This window comes from Homarus americanus, unplaced genomic scaffold, assembly GCF_018991925.1.
Source record: "Homarus americanus isolate GMGI-L3 unplaced genomic scaffold, GMGI_Hamer_2.0 scaffold50303, whole genome shotgun sequence".
Classification (NCBI taxonomy): domain Eukaryota; kingdom Metazoa; phylum Arthropoda; class Malacostraca; order Decapoda; family Nephropidae; genus Homarus; species Homarus americanus.
The window spans coordinates 12,357-25,185 of record NW_024755614.1 but is presented as its reverse complement, the minus strand read 5'-3'; the positions used below and the strand labels follow the sequence as shown (position 1 = coordinate 25,185).

The 12,829-nt window shown below is 37.1% G+C and overlaps 1 protein-coding gene across 1 annotated transcript; it reads right to left on the bottom strand.

The window, feature by feature from the left end:
• Positions 1–3,749: 3,749 nt before the first annotated feature.
• On the bottom strand, positions 3,750–12,124 carry LOC121856626 (derlin-1-like). Its single transcript, XM_042352278.1, has 3 exons — positions 11,856–12,124; positions 9,342–9,452; positions 3,750–5,345 (listed from the first exon to the last, which is right to left on the bottom strand). The coding sequence occupies exons 1-3, from the start codon at positions 12,059–12,061 to the stop codon at positions 5,216–5,218; spliced, it is 447 nt and encodes a 148-aa protein (XP_042208212.1). The 5' UTR covers positions 12,062–12,124; the 3' UTR covers positions 3,750–5,215.
• Between the last annotated feature and the right edge of the window lie 705 nt (positions 12,125–12,829).

The window sequence follows — 12,829 nt, the reverse complement described above, 5'->3', positions numbered from 1 at the left end:
GTACAGTACAGTACACTACAGTATAGTACAGTTCAGTACAGAAAAGTACAGTACAGTACAGCACAACACAATACAAAACAGTACAGTACAGAACAGTACAGTTCAGTACAGAACAGTACAGTACAGATGTCCCTCATTAATGTTACAACTGATGTACAGTACAGTACAGTACAGATGTCCCTCATTAATGTTACAACTGATGTACAGTACAGTATAGTACAGTTCAGTACAGTACAGTTCAGAACAGTTCAGTACAGCACAGCACAGTACAGCACAGTACAGAACAGCACAGTACAGTACAGAACAGTGCAGTATAGTACAGTTCAGTACAGTACAGATGTCCCTCATTAATGTTACAACTGATGTACAGTACAGTATAGTACAGTTCAGTACAGTACAGTTCAGAACAGTACAGTAGAGAACAGTACAGTGCAGTATAGTACAGTTCAGTACAGAACAGTACAGTAGTCCCTCATTAATGGTACAACTGATGTATAGTACAGATGTCCCTCATTAATGGTACAACTGATGTATAGTACAGATGTCCCTCATTAATGGTACAACTGATGTATAGTACAGATGTCCCTCATTAATGGTACAACTGATGTATAGTACAGATGTCCCTCATTAATGGTACAACTGATGTATAGTACAGATGTCCCTCATTAATGGTACAACTGATGTACATTACAGTACAGATGTCCCTCATTAATGGTACAACTGATGTACAGTACAGTACAGATGTCCCTCATTAATGGTACAACTGATGTACAGTACAGAACAGTATAAATGACCCTCATTAATGGTACAACTGAAGTACAGTACAGTACAGATGTCCCTCATTAATGTTACAACTGATGTACAGTACAGTACAGTACAGATGTCCCTCATTAATGTTACAACTGACGTACAGTACAGTATAAATGACCCTCATTAATGGTACAACTGAAGTACAGTACAGTACAGTACAGATGTCTCTCATTAATGTTACAACTGATGTACAGTACAGTACAGTACAGATGTCTCATTAATGTTGCAACTGAAGTACAGTACAGTACAGATGTCCCTCATTAATGATACAACTGATGTAAATAAATGTATCTTTAACAGGGTGAGTTAAAAGTCAATTATAATAGGAGAAAGTTATTTATTTCCTTGTTTACAACGACTGATTTAACTGAGAACTATTTACGTGAATGTGTTGTGAGGTTGGTGATGTAGTCACTGAAGAGCGGCGACGTACAGTACAGTGTCTGTAAAAAAAGAAAAGTTTCCACTGAGAAGGTATATTAATACACCCTGTACCTGGATCCTAGTGGCAGGAATGTGGACTGAGGACCACCATATGTACGGTTGTAGTGGAATTCTCCCCTACAAACGCTGTTTGTCGCTGCCTAGCCGACCCCACCAATTCCCCAGTGTATGCCTCGTGGTCTAGGTCAACCAGCGCCGCCATACATCACGGAGCGGGGGTCAACTGCTAAGCCACGCCTACCCCCGCTATTTAAGACCTGACCTCGTGGTGATCTCTCTCTTTCTACCTACACCAACCAGCCAGCAACACCTCCTCCGCCTGCCTGGCGGTCCTCTCTCCCGCCGGCGAGCATGGCGACCCACAAGGTGTCCTCCTCTGAGCATCCTCACCAACCAGCTCTCTCTACATCACGCTTGTAACCATGCTGCCTTCCCAGCACCAAGCTGCATTGTACATCCAATACAACATGTATATAGAGAGCACATTGTGAGTTTCCTTTCTCCAACTCATCCTGAGTGTGAACCGGGGAATGCTAATTGGTGGTCTAGAGGTAGCATTCCCCGGTCACAGTCGTGGGCCGTGGGTTCGAATCCTGGCGGGGTGGGGTGTTGATTATACATGTATATATATATATATGGAGTGGTGTTTAGTGGCTTTACCCCTAAGACACATAGTAACAGATAAATAACTAATCAGCTACGCTACAAAACTTTCCTTACTTTACAATCCTCTAACTATAAATTCTTACTCTACCTGTAACTCTTAATTTACAAACATTATAGCATTAACCTCACCTCATAAACATAATGGTCATGTGTACTGTACTCCACTCGTTACTTTTAACAACTTGTCAAATGTTACACAATGAATTCAAGGTTCACTATATAGGTCAAGAAAAATTGACTTTGAAAAACACTTTTATTTACATGGGATATGCATTGCAATCTGATTTAAATAAATCTAACACTATAATGAAGTTAACTAGAAAATGTGAAAATTGTAAAGCCCTTAATACAGTACAATGTTATAATTGATGGTATCACAAAACTGTGTATCAGGTAAAGAGAATCATCCACACTTGACCACAACCACCATATACTTTTCATTTATTAGTGACATTTTGGCTCCAATCGGCTTGGAAAAAATGCATTTTCCTCGACCAGCGTAAAGTTCTTTCAACAATTAAATTCTATTATTTGCATTATAAGTCCAACAAACATATTCTTTAGGGTATACATTTCCTGTGGGCCATTTAGTAATGTTAATGTATTCCACGTCAACAACTCCTCCTACAGACATTTGTGTCCCAAAAGGTGCAGCTGGTTGCAATAGTCAGCGACAGATACAGTATGCTAATGAACACATGTTTATAACAAGTAATGATAAACAAACATCCAGCAGTTAGACATGTGAACAATACATTACTTAATAGTGTTTACTGTATAATAAAATACAGTAGAACCTTGATAAATTGGATTAATTGGGGCAGGCTACAGTCCATAAAATGTAGGTCAGAAAAAAAAACCCGAATATGTGGGGGAAGAGAACACTGCTATCTGAATTGTTTAAAGAAAATAAGTTGATGTTATGTTATTACTGCACTTGAACAACTGAAGTCTTTAAGTGTATAACAAGGTTATTAAAATATTATAACGTCAACAATAAAAAAAAATGAAATGGAACTCTCTGGGTTGAAATTTGGATATATAAGTCAGGTTGTCAACAACTCTGTTGTCACGGAGATGATTGTTATTTACTGTAAAGTGTTATATGTAAGTAACTACAGAATTTGCCTAATGAATAAAGAGAAAACTTTATACAGTACAGTACTATAAAGCTAAAAATAAGTGTAGGAGTATATTGTATGTGGAAGACAAATGTTTATCTGGGAGCAGAGGGGAGGGGGGGTAGCATTGGTGGGTGGCTCCCTCCCCCTAACTCCCCCAAGGTTCCTTTAACACTTCTTTATGCAATTCCACCAAAATTCTCATATAATTTAGGATCATTTGGTACCAGGTTGATAAAATATTTTCATAAAAAAAATCAACTTTCCTGATAAAGAATCACACACTGAACACCATGAGTCATTGTTTACAAAGAGCAAACAGGTGATTGGCCTACCACAATGTCTGTCTTCAACACTTAGTAAATTAGTACATTACAGTTGTGTATTTATCATCACTTAATACCATTGCAGTGTATTTATCATCACTTAATAAATACTACTGTAGTGAATTTATCATCAATTAATAAGTAATATTATAGTGTACAATATTGGGCATCTGCATATACCCTGGATTATTCATTAATCATTTGTTAAGTGTACAAGTAGCCAAACTGAGTCATCATATAACACTCAAAGACAGTAAATAACATTTTTAAGAAGGTATCTTCATATCAAATACTATAGTGTGTGTGTGTGTTATATGGTCCCTGTTGTAAGCCGGTCTACTGAAAGCTCACAAGAATGCATCTTGAATAAACAACCTTCTGATATAGCTTATCCTTTTATTTTCAAGTCATATTACAGCTTACATACAGTGTTGTAGTTTTTCTCTATTACTGAAGACGTCATATTAATCATGATGAACCATAAACCATAAGAGGCCAATCATATGAAAATATAATACTGAATCAATAAATAAATAAACCTGACAAATGTGGCAACACCTGATCAGCCCCAGTCCACTCAGAATGTCTCAGTTCTAAGTAGGCCTATAGCAAATCTAATATGATCACTGAACAGTATTCAGTGAGTGTGGTTCATTTCACAAGATTTATTTTTATAAATTTTTCCATTTCTTAAAGCACTTTTAATTTTTTTTTTTAGTATTTCTGGTGACCAGAACATCTCACAATCCGAAAAAAGCAAATTCCAATATGTTGAAGTCCGATTTATTGAGGTTTTACTGTATTCACACTACAGAAAAGTACAGTAGTTAAATTGGTGTACTGTATAGGCTTGACAAACTATTTCAGGAGCAACAAAAGTAACTATGACTTTGTTGGGCCCCATATAAACTTCAATACCAATTTAAACAATAGTTTTTGTCAATGTAAAGTTCCAACATTATACCATCAATTTTAATTAAAAATAACAATGAGGACAGAACACCTGAAATATATTTAAGCATTTCTCTAGACCCGTAAATGACACAGAGGGAAAACTTTACCGATGACCAATTATCTGGTTCATTAAGGCTTGTACAGTTTCAGAAAATTAAATAACATAAAAGGTAATGTTTGCTGGTTATTTACATTGTGTTACACTGAAGATGATGATGTATCATTAGGGTGTAATATGAACTTCTCACATTTGATGCAGAACTGAGCTTTATATTCTAATGTCAATTGTGTGCATACTGTACAGCCAACTCCTCACATCTAAAGAAAATAAGATTTGCCAAATGACCATCAAAATATATATTAGGAAAAATACAAGTTGCAATAACAAGTATATGATGTCGGCATAAAAACAAACACATCATATATATTACAAAAATCCTCTTTTATAAAACATTAATTTCTGACCCATTAAAAGGTACACACCAACACAAGTAAATTAAATGGCATTTTTGTCAACAAACAAAAAATATAAAGTCTTAAGGGACTTCAACTCTGGCAGAGAAAATACAAAATAGTAAACAAAAAGTGAGACGTTATCACCCACCAGCTGGATATAATAATCATTCTTTCAAGAAAAGTAAAAGTTGCACTCCAAGATTTATTCAATATGTTACCAAGATAACCATACTGTACTGTACTTGTGTTTAGTGACCTCCAATCTCTGTACAGCACTTTGTGATCACTCAAACACAGTAAATGGTCCATGTTACAGACTTTGTCAAGTATAAGTGCAACACTACATTCTTGTCATGAATGTGGATCCCCCATATGATTAAACCACACAAAATACAGCTGATGATATGAATTAAAACATAAAAGGAAACCACAAGGCTTTCAACCAAGTGTGTGTCCCTGTCCACGGAAGATGCCACCACCACCACCACCTCCTCCACCTGCCCTGGGAGCTGTAGGGGCACGTCCAAAGCCTGACACAACTCCTCTTTGATTGGGGAAATAGTCGTACCTGTAAAAAGTTAATTAATTTTAGACACTTTACTGACCTGTCTCTACAATGGCTTACATGTAGAGCATGTTTCTCCACTATAATAAGGGGTGGCAGAAATTATTAGTAATTATGGACTTTATTTACTATAATTCAATCACTTTTAACTGCTGTACAAGATGTGTTCTGCTACAATACTCTTCCACAAGGGTCCAATATAACTATCACATTTTTCTGTCACTTTAAACTACGTACAATTACTTTTCCCCAACCGTTTGGATGACCCCCCACCCTAAAGTCAACCAACTGTTACCTAAAGAGAAGTGAGAGAGGAGGCTCTATTTTATAACAAACACACTGTACACCAAGTGTTTTATAACAAACACACTGTACACCAAGTGTTTTATAACAAACACACTGTACACAAAGTGTTTTATAACAAACACACTGTACACCAAGTGTTTTATAACAAACACACCGTACACCATGTGTTTTATAACAAACACACCGTACACCAAGTGTTTTATAACAAACACACCGTACACCAAGTGTTTTATAACAAACACACTGTACACCAAGTGTTTTATAACAAACACACTGTACACCAAGTGTTTTATAACAAACACACTGTACACCAAGTGTTTTATAACAAACACACCGTACACCAAGTGTTTTATAACAAACACACTGTACACCAAGTGTTTTATAACAAACACACTGTACACCACTGTAGTGTTTTATAACAAACACACTGTAATTAAGTGTTTTATAACAAACACATACCAAGTGTTTTATAACAAACACACTGTACACCAAGTGTTTTATAACAAACACACTGTACACCAAGTGTTTTATAACAAACACACTGTACACCAAGTGTTTTATAACAAACACACTGTACACCAAGTGTTTTATAACAAACATGTACACCAAGTGTTTTATAACAAACACACTGTACGTGTTTTATAACAAACACACTGTACACCAAGTGTTTTATAACAAACACACCATAACCAAGTGTTTTATAACAAACACACTGTACACCAAGTGTTTTATAACAAACACACTGTACACCAAGTGTTTTATAACAAACACACTGTACACCATGTGTTTTATAACAAACACACCGTACACCAAGTGTTTTATAACAAACACACTGTACACCAAGTGTTTTATAACAAACACACTGTACACCAAGTGTTTTATAACAAACACACTGTACACCAAGTGTTTTATAACAAACACACTGTACACCATGTGTTTTATAACAAACACACTGTACACCATGTGTTTTATACCAAACACACTGTACACAAAGTGTTTTATAACAAACACACCGTACACCAAGTGTTTTATAACAAACACACCGTACACCAAGTGTTTTATAACAAACACACCGTACACCAAGTGTTTTATAACAAACACACCGTACACCAAGTGTTTTATAACAAACACACCATACACCAAGTGTTTTATAACAAACACACCGTACACCAAGTGTTTTATAACAAACACACCGTACACCATGTGTTTTATAACAAACACACTGTACACCAAGTGTTTTATAACAAACACACTGTACACCAAGTGTTTTAAAACAAACACACTGTACACCATGTGTTTTAAAACAAACACACTGTACACCAAGTGTTTTATACCAAACACACCGTACACCAAGTGTTTTATAACAAACACACCGTACACCAAGTGTTTTATAACAAACACACCGTACACCAAGTGTTTTATAACAAACACACCGTACACCAAGTGTTTTATAACAAACACACCGTACACCAAGTGTTTTATAACAAACACACTGTACACCAAGTGTTTTATAACAAACACACTGTACACCAAGTGTTTTATAACAAACACACTGTACACCAAGTGTTGTTTTATAACAAACACACCGTACACCAAGTGTGTTTTATAACAAACACACCGTACACCAAGTGTTTTATAACAAACACACTGTACACCAAGTGTTTTATAACAAACACACTGTACACCAAGTGTTTTATACCAAACACACTGTACACCAAGTGTTTTATAACAAACACACTGTACACCAAGTGTTTTATAACAAACACACTGTACACCAAGTGTTTTATAACAAACACACTGTACACCAAGTGTTTTATAACAAACACACTGTACACCAAGTGTTTTACAACAAACACACTGTACACCATGTGTTTTATAACAAACACATTTTATAACAAACACACTGTACACCAAGTGTTTTATAACAAACACACTGTACACCAAGTGTTTTATAACAAACACACTGTACACAAAGTGTTTTATAACAAACACACTGTACACCAAGTGTTTTATAACAAACACACCGTACACCATGTGTTTTATAACAAACACACCGTACACCAAGTGTTTTATAACAAACACACCGTACACCAAGTGTTTTATAACAAACACACTGTACACCAAGTGTTTTATAACAAACACACTGTACACCAAGTGTTTTATACCAAACACACTGTACACCAAGTGTTTTATAACAAACACACTGTACACCAAGTGTTTTATAACAAACACACTGTACACCAAGTGTTTTATAACAAACACACTGTACACCAAGTGTTTTATAACAAACACACTGTACACCAAGTGTTTTATAACAAACACACTGTACACCATGTGTTTTATAACAAACACACTGTACACCAAGTGTTTTATACCAAACACACTGTACACCAAGTGTTTTATAACAAACACACTGTACACCAAGTGTTTTATAACAAACACACTGTACACCAAGTGTTTTATAACAAACACACTGTACACCAAGTGTTTTATAACAAACACACTGTACACCATGTGTTTTATAACAAACACACTGTACACCAAGTGTTTTATAACAAACACACTGTACACCAAGTGTTTTATAACAAACACACTGTACACCAAGTGTTTTATAACAAACACACTGTACACCAAGTGTTTTATAACAAACACACTGTACACCAAGTGTTTTACAACAAACACACTGTACACCAAGTGTTTTATAACAAACACACTGTACACCAAATGTTTTATAACAAACACACTGTACACCAAGTGTTTTATAACAAACACACTGTACACCAAATGTTTTATAACAAACACACTGTACACCAAGTGTTTTATACCAAACACACTGTACACCAAGTGTTTTAAAACACTCGCTAAACTTCACATAGCTGAAGTAACAAGTTGTGAGAAATCTGTTAGGGGGATCGGTGGTAGAAGCGGTACCGTTCTTGCCTCGCAAGCGAGATGTCCCGGGTTCGATTCCCGGGCCGGTGGAAGTTGTTTGGACTTGCTTCCTAGCCCCCATTAGTCCCTGTTTACCTAGCAGTAAAGTAGGTACCTGGTGTAAGTCGAAAGGTGCGAATTCGTATTCAGGGACAAGTTGTTAGAGCTTCCAATAACTTGGACATAAACCACTGACTCTTCAGGCTTCTATGCCCTTAACTCATGAGACATAAAGGCAAGCATGAACTTAGCATGCTTCCCTGTTGGGCGCTGTAAACGCTTCTGCGCTTCACCTTACACAATGATGTAGGGGAGTGCCCAATTATATATATAAAAAAAAAAAAAAAAAAAATCTGTTAGTAAGTGAACAAGAAAAATTTCCATATGATAAGTTGTCCGTGTGAGTAAAGACACTGATGGGAGAAGTGGGGGGGACAGCACAGTTCCCCATTCACAGACATTACCAAAAATAGATTCGAGGCCACGAAGCAACAGAGCACTGACGTCGGAACAGAGGACAAACATCTTGATGGAAATATATACTGTACTGTAATTCATTTGCTGACAGCTGTTATATTCCAGTTTATTTTGTTTTATGTTTTTTTAATGAACAACATATTAACATTAGCATTGATTACTTGGATTTATTATTAAGGGTAACAGGTAAACAGTGCTCTTTGTCCAATGTACCACTACCACCTGGTCACCCAAAAGTTCTGCCTACAACGGTGTAACTTCAGTGACAAACTGTGCTATACTTACAGGATCTGGGGGGTCTGTAGCCAGGAAGCGCCACCGAAGTCTTGAGGATACTTGAACATTAGGAAGAAGTAGAGATGGCCCACCAGGATCCCCACTAACTCCATCATACCTCTGTTCACCAAAGAAAATAAATATACAGTAATGTGCAATAAGAGCCTTGTCATTTTATTTATGAAAGAGAAAATCCTTACAATATAATGATAGGAAGTTCATACCCAACTCTGGAAAGGTCAAGTGTATATTTTATGTAGAAGTGTTGTATATTGTTATATAACTGTGGCGATATAAGTCCCTGAACCCTGGCAATATGTGACATCTACTTTTGGGTGATATATATGATTGGTTTACATTTAATGATGTTGCTTTCCATCACATATGGTGGAACCACAAATTAGGAAAAAATATTTAGAAAATACATTAAAATTTCAATCTCCCTCACCAAATGACCCTCAAGTAGCTACTTACATGCCAGATACTGCCAAGTGTTTAGTGAATTTTGTGTAACACAGTGTTTAACTGACTATATACAGTGGTACCTCGGTTAACGAGCACAATCCGTTCTAGAAGGTTGCTCGTTAACCGAAACTATTGTTTCAATGGGTTTTTGGGTAATTGGTTCCAGCTCACCGAAAATTGCCTACATTCAACAAACAAGGTAGAAAAGTACAGTCATGCGCTGGTTAACGTCCTAGATACGTTCTTGGAAACGTGATGTTAACCGAAATGGACGTTGCCCGAAATTACATAAACCTATGGGATTTATTCTAATGGGGGTTCCAAGCACCCAACCCCAAGTTTCACATTTTACGACCATTTAGACCCACTAAATATATATATAATGTTATGGTAAATATCATAAACACACATAGGCATGGCTAGGTTTATTACAAAGTGATGAAAAGGATACTGTAAAGTGGGTAGTCCACAAAACATGTAGCTATGTCTCTCTTTATTTGAGTGCCCCGTCAAAGGAGTCTGTTTTTCTCTCACTTCAGGACGCCTGAGTCCTCTGTTTTCTCTCAATCTTAGAATGCACCCGAGACTTCGTTAATCCTTAGTAATGACACAGAATTTGATATTGCAACTGGGGTTGCAATTGTTGAGGCAACTTAGATATGTCTGATTACAGCAAATGTGTTATTGTCAATTTGAAGGTGAAAGATTTTATCCTCAATAGATGTAGGTTAACATTACACCTGGAGGCAAATGCCTAAGGAAGGAAGGATATTCCTTTAACACATAATATCTGGCTAGTATGGGGAGGATCATCGTGTCTCCGTCAGGGTGTCGTGGAGTGGTGGCCCAGCAGGCGTCACGGAAGTTTTTTTTTGGGGGGGGGCACGGACGTATATGCGATCGGACGTTGTTTGGTTGAACGTTAACCGGCGCATGACTGTACACTTACTTTGAGGTGTGTATGTAGAAGGCTCCTGGAAGATGATGCTGATGATGGGAATTAGAATGGGGGTGGAGGAGATGGGAGAAGAGAAGGCATTGGGGTGGAAGAGAAGTCACCCCATGGTGCCATTTCACCCATAAAATTTTAGTTCTCTTGGTGTAATTCAAGATTATTTTCTTTAAATCAACACTGCACTGCATTATATATTGTCAATATGTAAAATAAACTTCAAAATGACCAATAATTTGCTCGCAAACACAGAAAAAAGCATTTATTTGAGGAGAGTCTTAAGCAAGATGTTACCTACACTGAAAAGACACAAAGACTGACGCCTGTTTGGTGTGTTGACAGGCTGGATGGCGCGCATAAAACTAATTTCATTACCTTCAATTATTTCAATAATTGTTAAAATGACTAAAAAATTTAATATTAAACTTATAAATTATTGAATAGTATAAACTTCTTGATATTTACTAAAATAGTAAGGAATTCAAGCCCTACAACCGATTACTGTATTGACGGACTAATACTACAGATGGTGGACCGCCAAATGCAAGCGAAAACATGTTGATGTCGGCTCGTAAGAAACTCGTTAATCGAGGGATTGCTCGTTAACCGAAGTTAAGAATCTTATGGAAGGTAACTCGTTAACCGAGGCGCTCATTAACCAAGGGACCACTGTATCCCGCATTATGGTATCAAAGAATGAAAGTGTTTTATACACTAACAATCTTTAATTATCTCGATGGCCCTACATTACGAGAGCACTGGGAAGTCCTACATAATAATGCCCAGTTCCATGTTTTGCTGAGATCTTTTGAGTAGAACTTTAGTAAAGAAGACAGAAAAGAAGAAGGTACTGAGGCATGTCCTGGTGGGATCAAATATAGTAGATTTTCTCTTAATGATATACACAAACTAAATTTTGTTAAAGATTAATAGTCAGAGTGACAATCTGAAATGTTTACATTGGCCAGAATAATACACCTCCCTGTCCAGATGGATATGATTATTATGAAAGCTACCCGTCATATGAAGAAGACATGCCAATACTCCCCTGTACTGTACTTTAGCTCTGCTAAAAAGATAAGCATAGCATCCAATACCAGTCTTACCCTCCTGCAATGATCATGTTGAATCCTAGGAGGACCCATGGCAAGTACATGGCTTTGAACTGTGTGCCAAACCAAAAGGTGACAATGGTATCCTTGTTGAGCTGACACCACACATAGAGGACTGCCATCACCATGGGGTCCATTAACACCACCATCTCTCCAAGCAGAGCCACAATAACACAGCAGATCCAGGAAAACAGCAACATAAAGAGGTAGTCAGCTGGTCTGCCAGTAAAGAGACCTGTCAAAGGGTAGAAATAATGATACACATGAATTTATCACATGAAAATGCCGCTAAAAAATAACTACATGTGCAGTGCAATATAGTGTACCAATAACATTAAGGTCCAAATACTATACTGTATACTGCACAGTAGTGTACTCAAAAGTTTGTTTTTTCACTGTAATGTGTTGTGTTGATAACCCACTGTAAGATGTAGACATTATTGTTCTGTTGGCACTACCTGGCAACCTCTGGTAGTGGAGAGTCTGCGGGGCCAATTGTCGCCTGTCAGGCTTTTAGTTCGGATCTCTACATTAAAGTTTTCGGCCGCTACTCGGTGTTTCTCCTTCACCTTCAAGAAAACACCTGACACCCACTTAAATACAGTCATCCCTTGGTTATAGCGCACTTGGTTATCGTAATTTTCGTTATCACGCCTCCATCAAAATCTGCACACCTACTGTTATAGCGCATTTTTCAAGCCGAGAATTTCGTTATTACACAGTTGCCTCCAGGTGTTTTTACCCATTTGCTTCAACTACATTTATTGAGGAAAAAAATGTTCACCTACAAATTGACAATAACACATTTGCTGTAATCAAACATATCTAAGTTGCCTCAACAATAGCAACCCCAGTTGCAATTTCAAATTCTGTGTCATTACTAAGGAATAACAAGTCTCGGGTGCACTCTAAGATTGAGAGAAAACAGAGGACTCAGGCGAACTGAAGCGATGAGAAATCGGACTCCT

Bases quoted from the DNA above. Each gene is read 5' to 3' on its own strand.
- LOC121856626 (XM_042352278.1), bottom strand. From the start codon at position 12,061: ATGTTGCTGTTTTCCTGGATCTGCTGTGTTATTGTGGCTCTGCTTGGA. The intron at 9,453-11,855 runs GTAAGACTGGTA...TTTGGTGAACAG, and splicing joins AACATGATCATTGCAGGAGG to AGGTATGATGGAGTTAGTGG. The intron at 5,346-9,341 runs GTAAGTATAGCA...AACTTTTTACAG, and splicing joins CTACAGACCCCCCAGATCCT to GTACGACTATTTCCCCAATC.